At 38.3% G+C, this 26,522-nt stretch overlaps 1 protein-coding gene across 1 annotated transcript in view; it reads right to left on the bottom strand.

Moving 5' to 3' along the window:
• The window catches only part of LOC140244195 (ras GTPase-activating protein 3-like), a 142,104-nt gene that overhangs the window by 61,837 nt on the left and 53,745 nt on the right, over positions 1-26,522 (bottom strand). The window contains exon 6 of the mRNA XM_072323828.1: positions 11,931-12,003. Within this exon, the coding sequence (XP_072179929.1) occupies positions 11,931-12,003 (73 nt within the window). The remainder of the gene's footprint in view (positions 1-11,930; positions 12,004-26,522) is intronic.

Raw genomic sequence — 26,522 nt, 5'->3', positions numbered from 1 at the left:
ATTTTGATGCACAATTTTCATTTCATTTGTTTCAATGAGAAATGATACATGTGCTTTTAGTTATTACCTTGAAAATTTGTTTGTTTTAAAGTGTGTAAATAGTACATATTAAAGGAACTGATTTTTCTGGGTCTTTTTTTTAAGGCAATGTAGCGTAATACTAAATTCATTACTGTTTTTCATATTGTTTGAATGGAAGTGAATGAATAGCATCTGAAAAAAAAAATGCCTGATTGGTAGGCCTAATGGTGAACAAACAGTATCAGGGCATTTACCCCCGAAGGACAATTACTCCCTGGCTAAATACTGGATAGTGATAAGGTTAGTGTAAAGATTAGGGTTAGGGTTAGGTTTAGGGTTAGAGTTTGGGTTAGGGTTAGGATTAGGTTCAGGATTAGGATTAGGGTCAGCAGAAGGATCTGGGGCAATTGTCAAGGGGTAATTGCCCTAAACCCGTACAAACATCAAATTACCAAAAATTTCATGGCAATGGCAATATCCAGGAAGATAACTGCAATATCACTTTGAAGGTATTGTTCAGCAGTTTCTCTACCAACTTGAATGAAAAGGGGGGACGGCCCAAAGACAGCGGTGAATGACATGCCTGAATAAAGGTGAACAATTCTTTGGATGCGAGAACCATTTTTATATTGTTCCAATAAAACAGCCAATTTTTCTTTCTTTTTTTTTTCCATCCACAATATTCCGAGGCCGTCAGCAAGCATGCCTCCCCATGATGGATTACCCTGAAAAGTGGAGGAAAACGGAGAGGATATAGCTGCTTTCAGCCGCCGTCAAGAGTTCCCTCTTACCTTCTCCATCAAGATGAAATCGAGCCCCCTCTCCGCCATCACACTTTAAGTGATTTGTTCAATCAGTGCTTAATACCGGGAAAATTGTTCTTCACGCGCGCCATCTTCATTTCACTGCTCCCTTTGCTTCAATCTTACTCTCCCTCACTCTTCTTCTTCCCTTTCCTTCTCACTCTCTTCTTCTGCTTCTTTCTTCCTTCTCTCGCTCTCTCTGCTCTCTCTCTCTCTCTTTCTGTCTCTTTCGCTCCCTTCCTCTCATCTATCAAACCATTGAGAAACTAAATACCGTGTCCCTTGTTTCTCTAGACACGCACAGATTTCACACAAATGCACACTCGCATACAAACCGGGCCTTGGGGGGAAGAGAAACCTAGTCCCCGGTAGACGGATCAGTGTTTGTGCACGGCTTTTGAATAAAACTATCCCATGTTGAATCTGCAGACCAAAGATACTACTGGAAGCTGCATGTTTTTCCCCTGTTCAGTTGCATCACAGATCTTTATAAATTGGCATCACGGCAGAGATGCGCAAGGCTATGCCTTGTGAATGATTTCCTGAGATCCCCAAGACCAAAGAGACAAATCAAAGCAAAAAAATTACTAGGTTTGAGACAACTAACCTAGCAAAAAGGCAAGTCCAAAGCCATAGTAAGTTTTATGTTGTTCAAAGCTTTAATACCGATCAGTGTAAGAATTCTTTCTCCAACGAGACAACAGTGGACTGGAACCATCTTCCAGACACCATAGCAACCTCTGAAACAGTAGCAAGATTCAAGACTGCCATTGAGGACCAGTTTCCCCAATATCAGTACTCTTCATTGAATAGCCCTCTCCTCTTTCCGGTGCATTAGAACACAATGGTCCCGCACTGTGTATATTCAGATCTAGATCTAGATCCAGATCCAGATCCTGATCCAGATCCAGATCCAGATCAGGGTCCAGATCCAGATCCAGATTTACAATCATTACCTCTTGTACCCAGTGAACAAATCAAATGCCTTCAAGTCCTATTGGGCAGGACCCACATCAACAAAACCTGCGACGCACGTAGGGCCATTCCAGCGTGATGTATGTCAACAATTCCCAGGTGCATATATTTCTTTCCTGTCAATATTTGTCCAAATGCAATGCATATATCAGAGCTGCCAAGTATATATCGTCGCTGGGGTGACAAGACCTTGTATCTGCAATTTTGGCGAAAATGACTTTTTTGGATTAATAGTCAAATAATGGGTTAAGTGATGTCCTGTCCAAATCCCAACTGTCTTACTCCAAAAATGAAGCCACCACAGCATGTCAAAGGAAAGGCTATCCCATTTGCTATAGTGCTTTGGCCGCCATGTTTTTTGGCTCTCCTGAACGTTTGACATTTTGTAGATACGAGGTCTTGTCGCCCCAGCGACGATATGTACCTTCGATTCCAGGCTTCCGGGAAACATTCAGTTATAGCTCTTCATGTCTGGATAAAGAGAACATGAACATTTCCTTGATTTGGGAATCATTGTTACCCATTGAGATGCATGTAACATGCAAATATCTCTCTGATTGCTCTATGGAATATCCCTAATTTTGACATGTGAAATGTTGGCAGCCCTGGCATATACATATAAAACACACAAAACAAACTCCTCCCTCTCAAAACAACAACAACAACAAACAAAAACAAAAAGAAGAAAACACAAATGAGGACAAAAACAAAACAAAGGCAAAAACAAAATCATACAAAAAAAATACACTAAATAAAGGCGACATAAAAAACAGCTGTATGTACCAGTTATGTGCACATCAAAACAAGCCGCATCTTGTACATTTCATTTGGAAAAAAAAACCTAAAACAAAAACATTTACCCCATATTCATTCTTTCTTTGCACCAGACAAATATCCTATGTTCACAAGTTGTGTGAATCTTTGCTTGCATTCTGTTGTTTGTTATTGTCAGTTTTGTTGTGTACATTTTGTTGAGGAAGATGGGGGGGGGGGGGAATCAAGAAGCATGCAAATATCAGTCTCTTACTTACTAACTTAATTTGAGTAGTCATGATCTAATGTCTTCTCACAACATAACCTAGAAGAAAGGCTAAATGATGAGTCATCGAGAAGAAACACTAATGTTAAATAATGTGCACACACACAAACATCCCAACATACATGCAAACATCACAAACACACACATGCACAAACACACACACACTCACACCAACAGACGATATTATTATGATTCATCAATCAAAGGAGAAGGCCCCTTTTTCCCAGGATATAATCATCAATGAATATATCCGTCTGTGCTCTGTTTTAACTCTCAGTGGGGGGAAAAAAAGCCAGAAATCAATCCATCATACTGCTAGTAGCACACAGACCCTGGAAAATAAAGGCATACTAACCAGCGAAAGAGGAAGAAATATGCTTCCCATTTTATGAGTAAGGAGCAATTTTTCTCTGAAAATGGAGATGAAAAAGGTATCATATTTGAAGGATCAATACCTCTCCTGCACTGTATACTGTAACAGGTTAGGGATATTGCATGTGCCTTAACCCATTGAGGACAGGCTGATTTTGCTACAGCATGCATTTCCTATACATAAACACCTGTCCAAGTACAATGCATACTGGGACTATATAAATGTCATGCTGCGGTGGGAAACATTACCGCGATAATTTCCTCTTTGACGCTCTTCACAAATCCACGGCTTAAGTGAGACAACTAATGCTATTCAGTTCTGTTTTTTTTTTTTTAAGACAATCTATTTTTGTGAGTTATTGGGCATTTTTCTAGGGGAAAAAATGAAGAGCAAATTCTGTGACTTCATGTTTGAAGACATACACACTGAAGGTAATCCCGGGATCGACATTAGAAGTAGCCCGAGGCTACTAAAAAATTGATGTCAGACTCCCAAACTTCTACTTCTAAATTTCCAAAAGGTTACCTTTTGGTGGCTCAATCAGGCAACTAAGATTCAAAATGGGTGGTTCTGTTTCCTTTCATTTTGGACCGATACATCTCTTTTTGGGGGGGCCACCAAATTTCAAATATAAAGATTTAAGTGGAACAAGTCACCAAAGAAAAAGAGTTAGTGTCAAACTCTGTAATCACTGGCAATGTGAAGAGCCATTCAGAAGAATTGTGGATACAATTCCCTTCATTTGGGCTTTCTCTGTTTTCACATATCCAACTAATGTCTCCTGCTTGCCATGCATCAAATGCTTCTCGTTCAACACTCTTCACTTTGATTCAGAATCTTAAGAAGAGTCTCTACCTTGCACATCTTGTCCTTATCCAAAGACAGAAATTGTCCTTCCTTTCTCCTTCTTCCTCTCATCCTCCTCTTTTTTGAATCTTCTTCTTTGTTTTCTAATTCTTTTTCCCCTCCATCTTTTTTTTTCTTCTCCTTCTTTTGGCTTTTCTATTCTTGATCCTTCTTCATATCTTTCATCTTCATTTTCTTCTTCTCCTCCAACATATTTCAACTCTTTTTTTCTCTCTATCCATCTTTTTTTTTTTTTGGCTTCCTTCTTTTCTTCTTTGGAGTATTCTTATCCTCTCCTTCTTCTTCTTCTTCTTCTTCTTCTTCTTCTTTGCACTGTTCCTCTTATTTTCCTACTTTTCTCCCTTCTCTGTGTCCCTCTTTCCCTTCTGCTTCTATTTCTCCATTTTATTTCCTTTATCTGCTTCGTTTGTTTCTTTAATTTCTTCTATTTCTTCTTCTTCTTCCCCGTGTGTTTTTTTTCCGATCCTCCTGCCATACTTCGAACATGACTAGGCAGTGTTGACTGCATGATAAGCATCACTGATGCATATCTCTCAAGCGTCACATGATCATCATCACCTCTCCGTCACATGATCACCGTCATCTTCCTGTAAACACGATCAGCCCATGCCTGCAGGGAGGAGGAAACCATTACATGGGGTCTTCTCTTTGCTCCTTAGCAAGCTTTAGATCTGCAACATGAACGCTAAAACGATGCTTCCTCCCAGGTTGGACAATTGAAACAGCTGTCTCACGTATGTGCAGAACGCCATTTTTTGCCTGATAGCATCCTCCTTTAGCATTTGCATCACAGATCTGAAACTCACTTTTATCTACAGTCACCACTGCTTAAAGGGGAATCATGAACCCCCCCCCCCAAAAAAAAAAAAAAAAAAAAAAAAAACGACAAACAAACAAACAAACAAACATCAATTGAGTGTATACAGCGATATTAGTAGAACACATCAGCAAAGTTTGAGGAAAATCAGATGATCATTTCAAAAGTTATGAATTTTTTAAGTTTTGGAGAAGTTCAATGATTCCAAAGCTTCAGTTCTACAAGTTTTCCTTCATTCACAAGATTCTCCATGCCTGGTAAAGATTCTTCATTTTGAGGTTGCATGGCTGCAATTTGTTGAGTATTAATTGGTTTTTCTTACTTTGTGGGATTGAGTTCTATACAAAGATTCTTTTCTCCATAGAATAGATGAAAATTCATTCAGTTTAATCAGTGTATTCGTTCTGCATAGGCAGATAAGTACATAACATGCTTTAACATATTAACATGCTTTAGGAATGTTGCTTTGGTAAAGTCCTTTCAAAACAGAGTTCCTGTTCATCACAATCCTAAACTTTGGTGCCTGTATGGTGCTGGAAGCTTCTTTATTTTATTCCCTGGATGCGCACTCTCATTTCATCATTTGAGTAAGATACGGGTGTCGAAGTTCCCATAACCTATGGTGTTAGTGGCAACTTGACACCCTTATCTTTCTTTCTCAACCAACGATTTACACTCTATATCCAATTGCAATAAGAAAATGAAACAATTATTTGACAGTATGAGAATAATCCGGGTCATGAATCATCAAGAACGGGAAGTTTTCATTTCGGTCTTTCACTTTGAATGAAGGTGACTTTCACCAGATATTATTTGAAGTTTGATGATGATCTTAGATGCCAAGCTGCACTTATCCAATGGAAGTTCTGTATAAAGACTGACTACTGGAACACAACAGTGTATCAGCACAATGAATCAAATTCATCCAATACACTACAGTATACTTAAAGATAATAAAAAGTTTTGGTACCTCAAAAGTGTCCTTGAATTTCCTTGTCTTAGTTTGTGTTTCAGGTTAAAGTACCTTTCATATAACTAACACTGTGAGACTTACTCGCCCCAAAGTGCTCTCATGTCTTAGTAATCATGCAATCAACTGCGACCAGCAGCCCCATACGCATAGCGACCAGCAGTCCCATACGCATAGCGTAATCGGGCTTCGCATTGTAGCATTCAGGATCATGACAGATTTAGTATCACAGGGTAAATGTCAACTTAAAATCCCATAAATTCTTCAATTTGAAGACTTACCAATTAAGTTGAAGTATTGAAAACAGGCTTCGGGCAACGTTTGGTTCTGCCTATGGTCCCTTTCTGTTCGAATTGATGACTGAATGTGACTCGGTCGACAGGACCTCAGGAGAGCTACATACAGTACATTGAATACTACAGCCAGTGCATGCGAACACATCACATGCACACAAATTTCAAATCCATGAACGGATAAGATGTTTGTGTGCGCATGCGCTGGCCATGGTATCCAGTGTATGTAGCTCTCCCAAGGTCCTCTCGACCGAGTCACATTCAGTCATCAATTCGAACAGAAAGGGACTATTGGCAGAACCAAACATTGTTCGAAGCCTGTTTTCAATACTTCAACTTAATTTGGTAAGTCTTCAAATCGAAGAAATTTTTGGATTTTAAGTTGACATTTACCCGCGATACTAATTCTGTCATGATCCTGAATGCTACAATGCAAAGCCCCATTACGCTATGCGTATGGGGCTGCTGGTCGCAGTTAGCTATGCGTACAATGGGCTGCACGCTGCTGGTCGCAGTCAGTGGTTTCGTACAATATTTACTGACGCTGTACAGCGTTGGCTCTGGTACGAAACCATTATTGCATGATTACTAAGACATGAGAGCACTTTGGGGCGAGTAATTCTCACAGACAACGTACTTTAACCTGAAACACAAACCAAGACAAGGAAATTTAGGGAAGCTTTTGAGGTACCAAAACTTTTTATTATCTTTAAGTATGCTGTAAATTGTGCAAATCACAGTTGGATCGCGAAATTAACACCACGCGAAAATGATGCATTGGACTAAGGTAATTGTGCATTTAGGATACCATTGGTGTTGCTTCACTAAAAACATCTTGCAAAAATATCTCTGACCTCCTCATTCGCAAAAATATCTGTACACGAAAATAACAGCTTTTACAGTAATAGCAGTCCATCTTAATGCCCTATTTTATGACAGCGAAACAATTGTCAGAAAATAGGTCTCCTTGAAAAAGTAATCAGCACAGAAAAAAAAAAAAAAAACAATCAATTTTTTGATTCTGGATATATGGGATATGGCCAAAAATACCACTTGATGAGATGATGAACATAATTTTAATTCCACAATGAAGTCATGCCTAAAAATCATCACCACAATTCTTAAATCAAACTTTCTAAAGTCACTTGTTGCCTGAAATCAGCATTCAGTCTTTCATTAGAAAACAACCACAGGAGTTTAGAAATCAGCTTCATGGCAGAGCCGCTTAAAAAGTCTGTGCTGAGCTCTGATTTGATTTTCAATTTTCCCACTAAGTCAAAGTCCTGAGCGATTTACCCCAAGATTTACTGTGCGCTAACTTTAGCTTGTTGGTATCATTAGTTAATTCCAGAAGTCCACTGCTAGCAGATTGGTTTTCACTGAGAGCCATGCTTCTCGTATGGGTTCAAATAGTGTGCTTCCATCCTTCCATCTCCACAAATTTCTCTTCCCATCTCTTCCTCTGCTCTTTTTTTCTCCCTCTCTCTGTCTCCCCCCTCCCTATCTTTTTCTCTATCTATCTCCCTCTCCCTCCCTCTCTTGCTTAAAGTGTACCAATACCCCGAGTATTATGTTTTGCTATATTTGTAGAATATACTTGAGACATGGCCTCTGCAAAATATCAGATTTTTCTGTCACTCTGATTTTAATTTATTGTGCTCTAAATGTAACTTTTAAAGCATGATACAAAATAAAAAAAAAACACAATTTGAAATAGACAAGATCATCACCCTTTCAATCGGACAATTGTGCTATCGATATATAATTTTTTTTTTTTTTTAAACAATAGTGATATGCAATGCATGCACTCAATCAGCTAATCGATCGACATGGAATCTTGATATCATTTGTAGAAACATACACATACAGCTAGAACTCACACACATCAGTAACGGCACTTACGGAGCAGAAGTTTAACATGCGGAGCACAAGTGCCAAATTGTTATAGAGATATGATCTGATTTGTCAAAATATGTATACTTTCAGGAGTTATCACAGGTGAATTATGGCTGTTTTTGTGTATTCTACCAGAAGATAAATTTGATTTCCAGGGTATTGGAGTACTTTGATAAATCTGTTTCTTTCTCTCGTCATCACCATCTTCTTTTCCATCTCTCTTCCTCTCCCTCTCAATCCTTCCATCTCTCTATCTCCCATCCTCTCTCGCCATCTCCCTCTCTCGCTCTTCCTTTATGCATCTTTTCCTCTTCTTCCCCTCGGTCCTTCATCATCTCTTTCCCTTTCTCTCTCTTTCTTTCTCGTAATCTGTCCAGCTGTGCACAGCCTATGAGAGGTGTGGGAGAATGGCTTAGTTTTGTGTATATGTATTGTTTTTTTTTTTGCTCACTCTCTCTTTTCCCCTCCCATTTTTTTTTTTTCTTTCTACTCCATCTCCCCAAAGAGCCCGGGATTAAATTATCCCGCTCAATCATTCTTAGGCCGGGGTGGAATGTTTATTCAAGAATTCTGCAACAGTCTCCCCGCACTGGACCCAGACGCAGGGTTGGCAGTAGAGCCAAAGATCCCCCCCCCCCACACCCCCATGTTGGGACAGGAAAGGAAAAAGGGAATTATTCACCATGTGGTAGATTGGGTAGTCCGCATGGCATTTCTACTGCAGATATGAAAACACCATAAGGAGGGAAGGAGTGGGAATATACAGAAACCGAGACAGATCAAACACGGTTGAAGAAAAGAGAAAAATTGTGGGCCGAGATCTAATCTCTAAGAATACACTTTCTTGGACAACATACTGTAAAATCAGAAACTTCTCACCATGAAACTTTCACAAATCTCAGCCGACAGCCTTTTTTGCAGCATGAAACTTTCATAAAATGCCACTGACATTCAATGCATTGTGTAGACAACAACAACAAAAAAATCACTTGCATTTTACTTCCACGAATCTTGCCTCCTCATGAAATATGTGCAAGTTCCATGCATGCAAAAATTTTCTTGTTCCACAAGTAATAAATAATGGATGCCTTGCTGTAATATTGGAAGTTGCAGAATTAAAATTGCATTATGTTCCATTGTTCCCACAGACAAAGTAGAATAAAGAAAAAGTCTTGATTTCTACCTAAAGAATTTATTGCATTATGCACCATATTAAAACAGAACTCATTAGGAGGCTGAGACATTAGTAACGTTCGGCTTCATAAACACAGACATTATAGCAATTATGAGGAGGTGGTATCATACATGTATAGGAAGAGCGAGAGAGATTAATAGAAATGATAGAGAATAAAAGATGCAGTCAGTGGCAGAGATGTAGAGGGAGAGAAAAGCAAGGAAAGGTAGAAAGAAATATGGAGACAGAGTAAGATAAACAATGACAGAGAGAAAAGAACAGATAGACAGACAGACAGAAAGATAGTCAGGACAGGACAAAGACATTGTGAGAGATACACAAAGACAGATGGAGACAGGACAAAACGGGTAAAATGAGATGAAGAAAGATGAAAGACACCTGGAGTATTAAATACAAAAATGACATGCAACAGGACAGACAGACAAACATACAGGAAGACAGACAGAAAGACAGACAGATGGGATACAGACATTGTGCGAGATACACAAGACAGAGGGAGACAGGTCAAAACACAGAAATGAAAAAGAAGGGGAAAGGGGGAGGTCAACATAGTGCTTCCAAAAATGACAGAGAAACAGGGACACACCTACAGACAGACAGACAAGACATTGTAAGAGATACACACAGACACTGGTCAAAGTGGACCCCAAAAAAATGAAAGAAAGGAAAAAACGGAGAGAAAAAGGTGAAGACAAATGTAGGCAGAAATATGACAGCTCTACAGAGACACGGAGATGGCCACCAAAAAGACAAGCAGAAAAAATAGCAGCATACAGGCATCGGTTGAGGCAATGACATATAAAGAAGGAAAGCGATAGACAGACAGACAGACAGACAGACATACATACAGAAAGGGGTTAGAGGGAGAGAGTGACTGCTATGAGATATGCAGAAAAAGTGAAAACAAAGACAGAACTGCAATAATGAAAAAGAGAGGATGGAAAACAAAAGGAATGAGAGAGAGAACGAAAAGATAAGAACAGAACAGAACGAAAAGATAAGAACAGAACAGAACGAAAAGATACTTAGCTAATGCTAGGCAATGACATGGCAAGAAACAAGGATGGAGGGATGGGGGGGGGGGGTGAATAAGAGAGAGAGAAGAGGCATCACGCCGGAAGAAGGATTTCCTCTCTACAAGCAAACAATATGTCATTTTCTCGGGAGTCAACACCCTGAGTGTTACTGGCTGGGCAAGTTCACACGCATCAAATAATTCGCCAAATCAGAAGGGGGTCTCTTCGTTCCGAGGTGAATGAGGCAAGTAAAATGTGTCTGAGCTTTTTCACCCGATACGGCATACAGCTTTGACTGTTTCGTTATCATTCTTATGAAAAAAATGATTCATGGGGGGGGGGGGGGACAAAGCAGTTCTGAAATATTCTTACAGACAAGGACTGTCAACATTTACAGGTCAAAATCACAGAAGTTTCATGACGTATTCATGGAGATGTTTGCATGTTACGTACATTACCAAGAGGCAAAAAACAATTACCAATTTCAGGGAGACTTTATACATCATGGTCGCTACAAATAAATTTATCTCCATCTCATTCTTTTTGTGGGAGCCTTCTGTAAAATCAGGACAACCTCGCAGCCCTGAAGCAAGTTTTAGCTTGCAGTCACGAAATGATGTGACTTCAGGGAGTTCCCAATTTGTTGCACCCAAATCAAAACATACAGCAAAAATTGATAAAAACAAGCAGATAAGCAACTTGAAGATAATGCTGATATTCGCATTTTAAGTTCAGTTGCTTTTGCATGTGTCAGCTGAGTAGAAAAACAAATGCCATTTAAAAGATTGCTTTTTACCTTATATGATGCCACTGAGACTGAAAGGTACAGCACACAAAGAATATTTTCAGCATTATTAGAATATTTAATGGTACTCTCACATCCTTGTTCATCCAAATCAGGGGAAAAGTGAGGTCGCTGTTTCTGAATGAACAAGAAGACGTGACGTGAGTGTGCAAATAGCTCTGGACCCAGTGTAACGCAGTGCAAGGGACCCATCGCCGAACAAGAATGAATTATGGACCCTTTTTTTAGTGTGTCTTATTGCGTGTGTGTGTCTATCAGTCTGTCTGTCTGTTTATCTCTATCAGTGTGCATTTACATGTGTCTGTCCATGTGTGTGTGTGTTTTTGTCTGAAGTATGATATTTATTATCTATACAAGGAGAGGAACTGATGGTAACATTTCAGTCAATGGTAATTTTATTGTATAAGCTTGTTTCAATAATTCTATTGACTGCATTTTGTTGTGTACATTCAAGATAAATGGCATGCACATATGGAATGCTTTTCAGGGCATTATTGAAAATATTGCCCCAACAGATCTCAACTCCATGTTATGACCCCAGGAACTTGCTGGGAAGGTCATAGCATGGAGTTGAGATCCCAAGATCTCATTTGTGTAACAGGGGGCAATATTTTGGCATGTTGTTTAATTTTTGTAGTATCTGTTAACTGTAAAATTCATGAAAAATAAAAACATGGCAAAACATTACAAGAATGCCATACAATGGATGGAAAGCCTACAATGAAAATATGCAATTCTTTTATCTCATGGCAGAAAAGCTATGTAATAAATCATGCATATAGTACACTGATATCACAATCGAAAGGTCAACTCACATGATATTTTACTCATAACCACATACTATCAGCTTGATTACTCACTTCAAAGTGGAACACTTCATCAAAGTGCGGGTTCGTCGATTTCCTCTTCACTTTCGTCCTCTTCGTTTCTAACCTAGAAAAGAGAATTCAAGAGAGAGAGAGGGGAAAAAAATATGACACAGCAAAAATTATCATGACACAACCTCGCAAATTTGTGAGTCTCACAAACATGTTCAACAATACTGGTGCATCCTGCAATTAGGGATATCGATGTGTCTGTCTTTCCACATAGGATGTGCCCCCTTCCTTTTCGTTTCCTGCACTAGAGTGCATTTGCAGTCCAACTGAAATGACTCACAGAATGGTGGGGGGGGGGGGGAAACTCTACTGAACGTTTTACCATTTATTTTTCGTAAAAACAGTGAGGTCTCAACTCACACCAGTTTTCTTTATTCCTTCTGTCCTCTTCATCTTTGCCTATGGCTGGTCGGTCATCTTCTGTTTCATAATTTCTTCTTCATCTTTCTGCTATTTTTGTTTCTTTTTTTTTTTTGGTGGGGGGGGGGGGGGGGGAAGGGGACTGCATCGATAAGGGCAAAATGAGCAGGTGCCTTCAGAGGTTCATGTTACACATGACTTAATCTCCCCTTGCAGGATGAGTCATTTTAAAGTGATAGATTTGACATAAAAGACGCATTTGTAAAATCAACAATTAAAGGGTGTGTACAGTTCCGGTCGAGGTGAGGATTTAGCTTTTAACGTTTTGTGAGATATTCAGAAACCACTCTGTGAGATGTCAAAGAGCATGCAGTTCTAAGGGGTATCAAAAGTTTATTCGATGAAAATCGGTTTTGAAATGGCTGAGATATCCAAAAACAAGGTGAAACAAAGAGATTCTAATAAAGTTAGGGCATGTCGCCTTTTATTATTAGCACTTTTTTGGATATCTCAGCCATTTGAAAACCAATTTTCATCAAATAAACGTTGAATCCTTCTTAAAATTACATGCTCTTTCATATTTCATAAGAGGCTTTTCATTATCTCACTTAGGAATGTTCAAAACATGAATCCCCACCTCAACCAGTACTGTGCAGTCCCTTTAAACAATACGTACAAACAGCAAACAAAAAATGATGAACAGCACACAAAAAATGAATAAAACAATTTGTATACGCTTAATTTTATAAGGAATAATGAAAACATGATAAATATATTACAAGAGCATGCAATTACCAAAATGTAGCTTCTGGCACTTGTTGAGTTATGCCATTCTCTTTGACATATGACAATTTCCTGTAGATTCGAAACATGGAACATCTTCACAGCTAGTGTTTCATCACCATTTGACACTAAATATTTGATTTTTTTTTTAACAGCAATGCAATCCTAGAAGATAATGCACAATTTTCAAGTACGAATTCCATCCAATAACTTCTACTTTCCATGTGAAATGTAAGAACTAAACAACACAAACACAATAAAAACCAGCAGAGGCCTGAGAAAAACCTCAAAGTAAACTTCTCTGGCTGGTAAAATATTTTCATCACGATTATGCCCTGTACCCTTTTTGTGTTTTTTTTTTTGCCTGGGCTTGCGCTCTCCTCGCATACTTGCTGTCTCGATTGTTTGGAGGATTGCAAATTGCTGCAACAGTTGCTTTCTAACAGAGTCAGGGACAGGTACAGGAAGGAATAAGAGGCAATTTCAACAGAAATGTACCGTGTGGTAACCGGAGGTGTCACAACTTTGCAGCCTAGTTGCAAGGAAAAGCTACATGTACGGAGAAACTGTGACGGAAGAGGCCCTGTGTTTTTGTAATACATTCATGCACACACATAGGAGGAAATCCTATTTGGGCGATCATTTTTCAGTCATAATTACGAACTCACGCCTCACTCCACACTCCAATGTCAATTACCAACCTTTCAGAAATTCACATGCACTTCTGTATTCCTGGAAGTACAAGTTTGATATCTTATGAAGATGTTTACACTTTCTGCCATGGGGGCACTTAAGCATTCATAGCATTCAAAAGAACGAACAGCTACCCTTGCAATCTATCTATCCATCTATCTATCAATCTATCTATCTATCTGTTTATCTGTCTATCTATCTATCTATCTTTCTACCTTTCTATCTATCTATATCCATATATATATAGAGAGAGAGTTTAACTGCAAAATGAGCTAACTCCATCTTGGTTAGTTTGAGATATTGTGATGAGACCTGCTTAAGAAAACAAAGAAAATAATAAGAAAATGTGGAATACTTTTAATCACAACTTTAAGAATATTAATTGTTATGCTACAGGTGACCTGTCATTGGAAAGGTTCTATTTTGTTCTACACAATGATGGACTTACTGTAAAATGTTAGCAAACGGCGTTTAACCCATTTTGCAATCCAACTCTTCATATATGTTACATGTATCTAGATCACTACTACCACTGCATTCTACAGGACAGGCAAGAACTTTCGAAAAAGCACTGCCCCGTCCCTGGATACGTTTCACGTGCACACACTACACGTGCACCACTACTGCCCCCTGGGGCAATGTTCTTCTACCGATCTTTAACAAGTGGTGCGTGCATATTGATACATCCCGAAGCGAATGAGAACGGTCAATGCCACAACAGTGAGATTCCAGAGTACATGTTCAAGTTGATTCTAGTGGGTACTCTGTGAAGTGAAATCTAGCACACTGGCAGGCGAATGTTTCATCAAAATCAATCGGACATGGACAAAAAAATTTAATTCTAAAATTCAATTCATTTACAAAACAATACTATATGTCGAAATGACATCTAAGAAAACCAGATGAGCTGATGAGCATTTCCCTTTTTACAGACAGTAACGAAACAGTACAATTAAAGTGCCAACTTTTTAACCAAAATGATTTTTTTTTCTTTTTTTCCCTTTTCTGCACTGAGCCAATTATGGTGATCTTTGATTGTTTGTGACATTGCAAATGAAGGTATTCTTTAACAAAATTGACATGTCCATAAATATTTCAGTCTATAATTTTGGAGATACTGTTCAGTCAAACATGAAATTCATACTATTCCAATTTCCATGCTTACATTCAATAGTGCTCATTTTTATTATGCATATTGTATATATGTCTTCATTCTGAATTCCATATATCTGAAAGCTGGATAATCATTTAAGAGAAAGTATGATTTCCCCATGTCTGAAATGACTGTAACCACTATTGGGATTTCACACATTGATTAGAAACTTGAAAATCTCTAGTGCTACAACAGGGCTGCACACTGGCGCCGGTCCGACGGTCAAAGACCGGTAAAAGTCACTGTCGGACCGGTAACTTTTCAGGAAATCCACAAGTTACCGGTCCGACATGACCAGTAAAAAAAAAAAAGCATTGGTGGGGTCAGTAGAAAGAAAAAGAGCAGCCCCGATCAGGGAGAAACAGAATGCAAGATATCGCACTGTTCAACAAGTTTTACGCAAGTTTTCGTTTATGTCTACCGGTGCACTTTGTACAGTAAACATACATTAGTTTTGAGCACTAGCAGTCGACCAGTTATTCGCCCTCGCTTGCGCATTTGGCGCTGCTCACGCACTGCCATGCAATGCAATACATGCAGAGCATGTACAGTGTAACTGCTTTTCGTTTGCTTGCGATCGGCGGTCATGCCAGACAAGAAGCATTGATAGAAGCGCACGCATTTCTGGCTCATTTTACTCATGATTTTTTAACGCAAGATCGATCCGATCCCGGCTTCGCAGCAGCGTGGCAGTTTTGTTAGAACTAAATTTACTTGTGTCGATTTTTAGAAAAACTAAAAACACATTCGATATTCAGCGATACAGTAAATGGATCTGATTGCGTTCATTTTCATTTTACACAGTCATTTCACAAATGAATATTTTCATTCGCTCAGAATGGTCTCATAATGAAGATAGGCGCAAAAAGGATCACGAAATCGGCTCTTCCGTGTACTTTTTAAGAACGCATGCACAAAATGTGAAGAGATAATACTAGGGAGGAAAAAAAAAATCATGAAATCATGGCAGTCCCGCTTACATATTTGAGGTAGAAATCGTCCCAAAAAGGATCATGAATTCGACCGGCCGCGTTGTATCTTTCAAAAGCTTATGTACGAAATGCGAAGAGATTATAGAGGAGAGAAAAAAAAAATAAAGGACACATTTTGGTGAGTGCATCATAAAAGATTACAGCCCAATAACAATTCATGAAATCAACGCAATCCCGTTGAAATTTGAGGAAATAATAGGCGCAAAAAGGATCTTGAATTCAGTCCTGCATGCCGTGTTGGTTATCAAAAACGCATGCACAAATGCGACGAGATTATCGGAAGAAAAATAAAAAACACATTTTACCCTTCTGGTGCGTGCATCATAAAAGATTACATCTGAAGTAATTCATGAAATCGCCACAATCCCGCTGATATTTGAGGTAGAAATAGGCGCAAAAAGGATCGTGAATTCGGCCGTGTCGTATACCTTTTAAGAACGCATGTACGAAATGGGAAAAGATTAGCGGGAGAAAAATAAAGGACACATTTTCACCCCTTTTGGCGCTTGCATCATATAGATTACAGCCGAATAGTAATTCATGAAAATTTCGCAATCCCGTTGGAATTTGAGTAAACAATAATTGGCGCAAAAAGAATATCGAATTCGGCCCTGCTTGCAATGTATAATTTTGAAAACGCATGCACAAATGCGAAGAAATTATCGGGAGAAAAATAAAGAACGTATTTTCAACCCTTCTGGTGAATGTATCACAAAAGGTTACAGCCGAAATAATTAATAACATATCGCAATCCCGCTGATATTTGATGTAGAAATAGGCGCTAAAAGGATCGTGAATTCGGCCGTGACGTATAGGCATGTACGCAATGCGAAGTGATTATTGGGTGAAAAATACAGGACACATTTTCAAACCCTTTTGGCCCGTGCATCATAAAGATTAGAGCCGAATAATAATTCATAAAATCATCGCAATCCCGTTGAAGTTTGAGGAAACGATAGGCGCAAAAGAATCATTTACGAAATGCGAAGAGTTTATCGGGGAAAAATAAAGGACACATTTTCAACCCCTTTTGGCGCGTGTATCATAAAAGATACATACATGAAATCATCGCAATCCCGCTGATATTTGAGGTAGAAATAAACGCAAAAAGGATCGTGAATTCGGCCGTGTCGTATACCTTTCAAGAACGCATGTACGGAATGCGAAGAGATTATGGGGAGAAAAATAAAGAGCGCATTTTCAACCATTCTAGCTGGTCCGTGCATCACAAAAGATTCTGAAGTAATTCATGAAATTGCCACAATTCGGCTGATATTTAATGTAGAAATAGGCGATAAAAGGATCGTGAATTCGGCCGTGTCGTATACGCATGTACGAAATGCGAAGAGATTATTGGGAGAAAAATACAGGACACACTTTCAACCCCTTTTGGCCCGTGCATCATAAAGATCACAGCCGAATAATAATTCATGAAATCATCGCAATCCCGTTGAAGTTTGAGGAAACAATAGGCGCAAAAAGAATCATGATTTTTGGCCGTGACGTATATATTTTAAGCACTCATTTACGAAATGCGAAGAGTTTATCGGGGAAAAATAAAGGACACAATTTTCAACCCCTTTTGGCGCGTGTATCATAAAAGATTGCATCCGAAGTCATACATGAAATCATCGCAATACCGCTGATATTTGAGGTAGAAATAAACGCAAAAAGGATCGTGAATTCGGCCGTGTCGTATACCTTTCAAGAACGCATGTACGGAATGCGAAGAGATTATGGGGAGAAAAATAAAGAACGCATTTTCAACCATTCTAGCTGGTCCGTGCATCACAAAAGATTACATCTGAAGTAATTCATGAAATTGCCACAATTCGGCTGATATTTAATGTAGAAATAGGCGATAAAAGGATCGTGAATTCAGCCGCGTGTCGTACACGCATGTACGAAATGCGAAGAGATTATTGGGAGAAAAATACAGGACACATTTTCAACCCCTTTTGGCCCGTGCATCATAAAGATTACAGCCGAATAATAATTCATGAAATCATCGCAATCCCGTTGAAGTTTGAGGAAACAATAGGCGCAAAAAGAATCATGATTTTTGGCTGTGACGTATATATTTTAAGCACGCATTTACGAAATGCGAAGAGTTTATCCGGGAAAAATAAAGGACACATTTTCAACCCATTTTGGTGCGTTATCATAAAAGATTACAGCCGAAGTTATTCATAAAATCATCGCAATCCCGCTGATATTTTAGGTAGAAATAGGCGCAAAAAGGATCGTGAATTCGGCCGTGTCGTATACCTTTCAAGAACGCATGTACGGAATGCGAAGAGATTATGGGGAGAAAAATAAAGAACGCATTTTCAACCATTCTCGCCGGTGCGTGCATTACAAAAAGTTACATCCGAAGTAATTCATTAAATCGCCACAATTCCGCTGATATTTGAGGTAGAAATAGGCGCAAAAAGTATCATGAAATCGGCCATGTGGTGCATCTTTTTCAGAACGCACTTACGAAATTCGAAGAGTTTATCGGGAAAAATAAAGGACACATTTTTAACCTCTTTTGGCGCTTACATCATAAAAGATTACAGCCGAAGTAATTTATGAAATCGTCACAATCCCGCTGATATTTGAGGTAGAAATTGGCGCAAAAAGTATCTTGAATTCGGCCATGTGGTGCATCTTTTTTTTAAGAACGCACTTACGAAATTCGAAGAGTTTATCGGGAAAAATAAAGGACACATTTTCAACCTCTTTTGGCGCTTGCATCTGAAAATATTACAGCCGAAGTAATTTATGAAATCGTCACAATCCCGCTAATATTTGAGGTGGAAATGGGCGCAAAAAGGATTGCGAATTCGGCCCTGCATGTCGTGTACCTTTCAAGAACGCATGCACAAATGCGAATAGATTATCGGGAGAAAAATAAAGAACCCCTTGTAGCGCGTGCATCAGAAAATATCACAGCTAAAATAATTCATTAAATCGTCGCAATCCAACTGACCACCAAGAGCAGGTTACGCAGCAAGTTCGTGCGCCGATGTTTAGAAAAAGTCACAAACGCATTTGATACAATCTGATTTTGTTCATTATCATTTTACACTGTAATTCACAAACAAACATTCTATTTTTTCCTATCTTTTTTTTTTTTAATTTCTTGTGCAATAAACAATGCAAGTTAAAAAAAAAATAATATTAATCTGTAAAATGTACATGGGTAATGGGGTACGTCCATAAAAAAACAAGAAAATAAGTTTGCAAGTTATTTAATGTTTTTTTAGGTTGTCGTTGTTGACCGGTAAATTTTCTGTTCGGACCGGTAAAAAATGGTAAAACGGGGCATTTACCGGTCCGACAGAGACAGGTTGGACCGGCAGAAGAAATGGGTTAGTGTGCAGCCCTGGCTACAAACACATAACCTTCAGGTATACTGTATACACCATATATAGCGAGTCTAAATTTTCGCGAATCGGAACTCCGTGAGTAGTTAAATTTGCGATCGTGGAGTACTGCACTGAACAGAGAAATGTATATGTGTGCTTCACATTCATATCGGGATCAGAGTCATTATTTTCGTGTGTCTTTAATTTTGCAAATAGCACCGGACTCACAAAATTTGTGAAAATAAAAACCTAGTGAAATATTCGGCGTATACAGTAAATAAATTTCTGAGGGCAAATACAAAGTGCCTATGAGCCATGTATCACATTCTTGCACTATGCCATCAACTTTTATAAAATGCAAAAAAAAAAATCAAAATCTCACGAGAAAATAGCAAGTAAATTCAAATAATTAAAAAGCAAAAAAAAAAAAGAAGTGTTATCTGTGTTTGGACAAGCAGTGTGTAAAATGATGCATTCAGAAAGCAGCAATCACAGCAAAATCTGGTGTGAAGTTTACAATAATTCATCACCAAGACAGCCAAAAGCAGTGACATGGAAACCTGCGAACCAATTTAAGATTGGCAAGAGAATGTGTTTGGAGATCTGTATCTCACAATAATTTGTACAATGTCTTGACAGCAAACTTGAAGCAAGTTTCTCCAAAGCGCATATTTTCTAAAACCATATTTGGCCAAGTGTAGTCTGGAGGTGCTTTTCTAGCAGTTTTACTAAATTCTGGACTGTTGTTTTATTATTGTATCGTAAGTTCAAAACAGAATTGAGGAATTTCAAATGTTCATACTCTGTCACATAAGTGTACTGAGAGCGGAACATCCGATTGGTATGCCATAAAATTTGTGATAGAGCTTGGGCATGGACTGCAGTGTGCAGCTAGTGGTAGAGGAGGGGACTCATTTGAGAGTCTGAACTCGTTATCATTCTCAGATGGATGATTACAAACGAGTTCTTTGGCAAATCTGAAACTCCACTTGAGAAATGTTTACTCAACCTCTCATTATGACAATGCAGTACATTTGTTCTCTTTAGATGCTGTACATATAAAACTACCATTAAAGAGCTGATGAAATTGCATTAAACACCAGAGTATATGCATCTTTAGTGATAAAGTGCCATCATGGTGTACAAAATGCATATAATCTGTCTTTCCCATGTTTCATTATTTCTAATATGAATTATCACAGCAATTGTTCAATAAAGAACTGTGCAAGATTTGTTGTATATGTACCAATTATACTTTTTACAAACAAACAATATAACATCCCTGCATTAGTTTTTCCTTTGTTTTTTTTTTTCTACCTACAGTTCAAAAGTGCAGGCGCTCCTTTCAAAGAAGTTATCAAGCCACAGGAACGTGATTTTAGGCACGACTCACTTCTCTATTCTCTGATCTTTTCTTTTTCTGTTGTCTCTTTAATATCACTTAATAAATTGTAACTGATAGACAATACCAATGTTCTTGCTGACTTGATTTAAAGGTTACTAAAGGTTATTTCACAAGGAAATACAGGGGGGGGGGTGATGGGTGATAATATCATTTTTTTCTGAAAGATTGGAGAATAGCAATCTGATAAGTGTCAAATGAGTCATAATTGATTGCTTGGCATGGCTGATTTCCGGTAATTCTGCTCGTGCCCTCCAGCGATCGCCGCCGTTTAAAAGGTGAATGCTCCTGCACAGCCAGGGAATATGATTTTACTTCCAATGAAGAGGGCTAGTACAGAAGATCCAACAAGCAAATCAGGTCTTAGTAAGCATGTCCTTTAATTCTTTGTCTTTTTTACAACAAATCACTGTCACTGATGAGATGTATCAGCTTCAGTTCTTCAGCGTGACATACAATTCTACCTCATGCAACAGGTCCCACATACTTTTATTCATGTCAGTGTTTTGGCTTATTGGTTTGGCTTTGGGGTTTTGTTTTTGTTTGATATATTTAGGTGAAATGCTTTAATATTTGAGTAAGACATAAAAATCATGCCACTAGGAGTACAATTCTACTCAGAACAAGAGTTCTCACACACCCAAAGAGCATCAGTATTTGGGTTTGTCTGTCTGTTTGCTGGTTGATTGGTTGGTTTTTCAGCAATACAGAGCCTTCAGCAAGTTCTAAATGCATGGCGGATGAAGCATACGGACATACCATTCACTTTGGCTGGTCTTCTACTACTAATAGTTTGGAATTCACAACAATCAGGACCAAAAAAATATGATTCATGACAGATTTTAAAGTGTTTTTTAAATGAAATACCTTTTGAGGCTAGGGAGGCTTTATTATAAACCATGTATGTGTGAACACAGGTGGCATTTCTCTTAAATGTGTCAATTGGCTGGGGTTTTTGTTCTTGTTTTTGTTTTTTGTATCATTCCTCTCACAGCTTTTTTTTTACATTTTCTACATTTACTCTGCAAAAGTCATCATTTCAGTCACAATCTTTGCTTTACATGCTTCCTTTTGTATCTTTTCTCTCACATTTTTTTTTTTACATTTTCTACAATTTAACTCTGCAAAAGTCTTCATTCATTTCAGTGACAATCTTTTGAACAAAATCACTAACGGCAATGCAAAGCTGCCAGAAGAGGAGGATGTTTACCTTTAAGTTACAGATTTCCTTGTTTAAATACTGCCAAGGTTCAAACCGATACCATGTAAACAACAAGCCAGTGGTTTCCATTCCTGCTTCTTTATAATATTTTGATGCATACAGCCTTGGTAATGTGACACACAAGAAGTTATCAATTGTGGGAGCATGTGTGTGTGTGTGCGTCTGTCTGTCTGTTTGTGTGTCTGTGTGTATGTCCCTGTATTACCAGTTTTTTATACAGCAAGTCTTTATACTGTAAAACCAGAAATTTTCATGTGCATTTTAATTTCACAAATTTCACGAGAGCCAGTATTTGGGAAATTAAAAAGCATGCGAACGTCCTTGTCTACACTATGCAATGAATACAAGTGACAATTCACACAAATTTCACACCGAGAATATTTCTAGTTTTACAGTATTTGTGGGAAATATGGATGCACTTTTATGAACAGAATGAAACAATTGATAGAGCGTTCATTGATTCCCAGGTACCTAATATTGGATGCCACAAAGTGAGACCAATATGAAAAAGAATAAATTTACAACAACAACAAAAAAAAGGAAAATAAATATGACTACACATGAAGTACGCTGTATACTACTGTAGCAGGATATGAAGGGAGAGAGCCGGTCACGAAATGAAACAAGAATGTATCTATAGAGGAACACACATCAACTGAGCTCAAGCTCATCTCAGTACAATTGTACTCATAGAACCCGGCAGCACGACAACCTACAATGATACTTTGTACCCGTACAATGTGCTTGGATGGCCAATCAATGCGTGCGTGTGAACGAGAGTGGATATTTTTAGGTCGGCTTTCATTTCCCACGATGGGGAAGTGAAAAGGATGGAGCAAGAAAACAGGAAGCCCTTTTCCTTTTACTCTTGATGAATGTTATCTTTCCGCAGCGAAGTTCCAGAATCGAAAGGCAGAAGTCCCGCTGCGCTTTCTTCTGAGTACATTGTATATTACAAAAATCGTTCTGGGCAGATCTCGAAGTCTGCGACTCATGGTCACAGCGTATCTTGTGTCAGTTTAATACTTACGGGGAATCAGATCTGAAATTTAGAGCAACTTTAAAACCTCAAATTCCATCATGACTATGGTTGTGATGGTGAGCATGATTGTGATTGTGATTTGATTGCAATCACATTGGCAATTGTGATTGTACTACTTACGGTTAGTATACATTTCACGACTGCGATTGTGACTGTGATTGTGATTGTGTGTGATGATGATTGTGATTGTAACTGCAAATGTAGTTAAGGTTATGATACAACAATGTATGTGATAATGGCTATTGTTATTTAATACTATCTCTACTTTCATTCTAATTACTATTACCACCAGGATGATTGCAATCATTTTCCATCATTACTATCGATCATCATAATTAATACAGCTTTTATCGGGCATTACATATCAAATATAGAATATTCTGGCAGATAACAATCCACGCATTCTTTGGAAACAAAGTGTCATTATGAAAAGTGGCAAATTTGACACCTAATCCTGTTTTGATTCAAACTGCAACTTCCTGTTTAAACAACATATCATATTGAAAGCACATCAAATTTCAGTTGAGATTTAAATAAGCTATTGTCTTCTCACTTCTCAACAACCTCTCAAAAGCAGAATTGTGCTTTGGTCTAACTCATTGGAGGAGATGTCTTTTCATTCTGTTTGTTGTTTGTTTGGATTTTTTTGGCCAGTTTTTGGGCTTAGTGTGTCATTAATCCAACATCTTTCATTCCCTTGTTTAATCCTTTTTGAAACCCCATTCCACACGATACAAGACATCTCTTTACAGAAGAAATCCACTCCAAATTGTTTATAAATTTCAAAAGAAATGAGAAAAAATACCTGCAGAACAGTGCAAAAATGATCAAAATCTGATAAGGAATAAGGAAGTTACGACATTCTGAAATTTCAAAATTTTTCGGAAAACACTTCTTGACCAGTCGTTATGAAAATTCAAATCGGCAAGTTGATGTTATGCTCTCACAATTTCTTAGTCATTTCATGTACAGAAATAATAAAAATATATTTCAGCTGTAAACAAAGAACAAATGTGACCTCTGATATATTTTTGTATGAGAATATGCTTTTACCTGTATTAGCTAAAAATAACAATTTTTCCAAATTTCATACATAACATACATGAAAAATTCTCAGGGTATGACATCATCAACTCATTCATTTGAATATTCATAAGGACTGATTAAGAAATGTTTTCCGACAAAAATTAAAATGTCAAAATGTCATATCTTCCTTATTTCTTATCCAATGTTTGTCATTTTGGAATGTTCTGTTTGTTTTGGAGTTTATCTGTTAGATTTTTGGGGCTGGATTTCCTCTTTAACCCATTGAGGACGAGTCCCGAGTATACTCGGGCAAGCGTCTATGGGAAATGCGTGTTGTAGCAAAATCAAAACGTCCTCAACGGGTTAAAAAGGCTATGTTAAGAAAGTTTACAGCAGAGGTGAGATTTTGTGGGAAGTTACAGCATACACACACTCATGGGTGGTAAGGAACACTGAATACTAAAAACAATGACAACTCCTTCCACAACGGAAAAAAAAAAAAGACAACGGGGAAAAAACCCAAAACCTGGACCTCAAGACTTTTGCCAACACTGTGTTCAAAGCTCTGTAACACAGACACATATGTGTGTGCATTCAATGGCACTTGCACACTAATCGCCAACCTTGAAAGTATACATGCAAAACTGTATTGAAAAGCTCTTTCAAAGCAAGCATGGGCTCTCTCCTGGCTTGTGAAGTGACAAAACTTGAACTTTGTTCGCCCATTCCACTTTCTCTTTTCAAACTATTGTGCGGTAGAGCGGAAACAAAACACTGCCTTCTAAAACATCTTTTGACTATATGGTCATAAAACTTACAGATTAGGAAGCAAAGGTCAATAATTTTTCTATCATCACAACAAATCTAGAAAGTTCTCATCCAGGAAATGGATTATACAATCATACACTATACGTGGTGTTTTTACTTTCACCAATTTTGTGGGTCGACTGATGTTCATAAAATTCACAATCTGTGAAGATATTGCCCCCCCCCCCCCCCAACAGAAAAGAAATGCAATGTACTTGAAACATACTTCGTCTACATGGTCGGAAATCACCTAACTTTGTTCCTTCTATTTCTGTTGCTGTGGGTCTAAATTGCAAGATTCAACCATGCACTGAATTGCAACTGGTGGACAAATACAAAAAAAAAATGCCCTCATCAATGCAAATACAACGTGTTGTACAAACCAATTTTTCGGAGTTTATATTTAAAAGTGTTCAGCCATTATACATACTCCAGTGGGGTTCAAACCTAAAGCTGTTGCTGGGCTTCCACCCGATAGGGTTCATGGTTTTGACTCCCAATGATGTATGTATGCCTATGATTTCAATTATATAGCTATTACTCAAAGCACTGAAAAATCAGCATGTATGTACATGTATTTATGTTGATGAAGGGCAGTTTGTCAATCATTTGCAATTTAAAAAAAAAAAAATTGATGTAAGAATTATTAATCTAAACACACATTGAATTAACCTTCAAAATCTCAATTTGCAAAATATGCTCACAAAAATTTTATGGTGTACTTTACAGTACCATACCTCTACCATCATCTCCCCCTCCCAAACTACCATCACAACCCCTCAAAAATAGAAAGAGACAGAGAGAAACTAAGACAGTAACAGCAAGTGCTAAATTGTTGGAAAATTCTAGATACATTGAATGAAACCCATCAGCACCACTCCAGCTCGGGAAATGGTTTCAGCTGGTCCCTTAGCGAGAAAAAAAGAGTCCCCATTGTAAGACGGACACTGATAGTACAGCACAGTTCTCCTTCCACTGGACCTCAGCGCAAGCTGCAATCAATTGCTACCGCCCTCGGTTCCCCAGCCGTCGGGCTAATGGTCCACGGGGGGGCCTTCATTCCACCGTCCATTAGACACCGTGCCGGGGAAATCATATTTCGACACAAGAGTCGCGGAAGTGCCGCGGGGAAGTCGATACCCTGCTCTCGCTCACACTCGCTTTAATACAGTGGAACAGGAAATTGATTCCGGTTACAGCTGCGCATCGATATGCCCCGATTAACTAAACCCGAGAAACTCACCGACCTACATATGAGGCGTTGAAGAAATGCAAACATACACCTCCTCATTCATGCTCCAACTTATATACTTGCACTTTGAACGAAACGCCAAAACCGTTTCCTTGAATGCCTACACATGTAAAACTGTTCAAGACTTTTTTTTTAAAGTGATTTTTTTTTCTTCCTTGCTCAGTGGCCTGTAGTACTTTTCAAGTTAGCAAAGCCAATGCTACAAAAGATTACACACTGCATATTAAAGGACAAGTTCACCTTCATAAACATAAGGATTGTGAGAATGCAGCAATATTAGCAGAACACATCAGTGAAAGTTTGAGGAAAACTGGACAATTTTGATGCAAAAGTTATGAATTTTAAAAATTTTTGTGTTGGAACCGCTGGATGAGGAGACTACTAAGGCTCGTGATGTCATATGAGTACAACATTCTAAAGAAAATGTAAAGAAAATTCAACATATTTTCACTTTTTTCACACAATAAAAGAGCACTTGACTTGCCTCTT

This window comes from Diadema setosum, chromosome 21 (genome assembly GCF_964275005.1).
Source record: "Diadema setosum chromosome 21, eeDiaSeto1, whole genome shotgun sequence".
Classification (NCBI taxonomy): Eukaryota; Metazoa; Echinodermata; class Echinoidea; order Diadematoida; family Diadematidae; genus Diadema; species Diadema setosum.
Note: the sequence above shows the minus strand (reverse complement) of the source record. Positions and strands in the feature narration are given on the sequence as shown.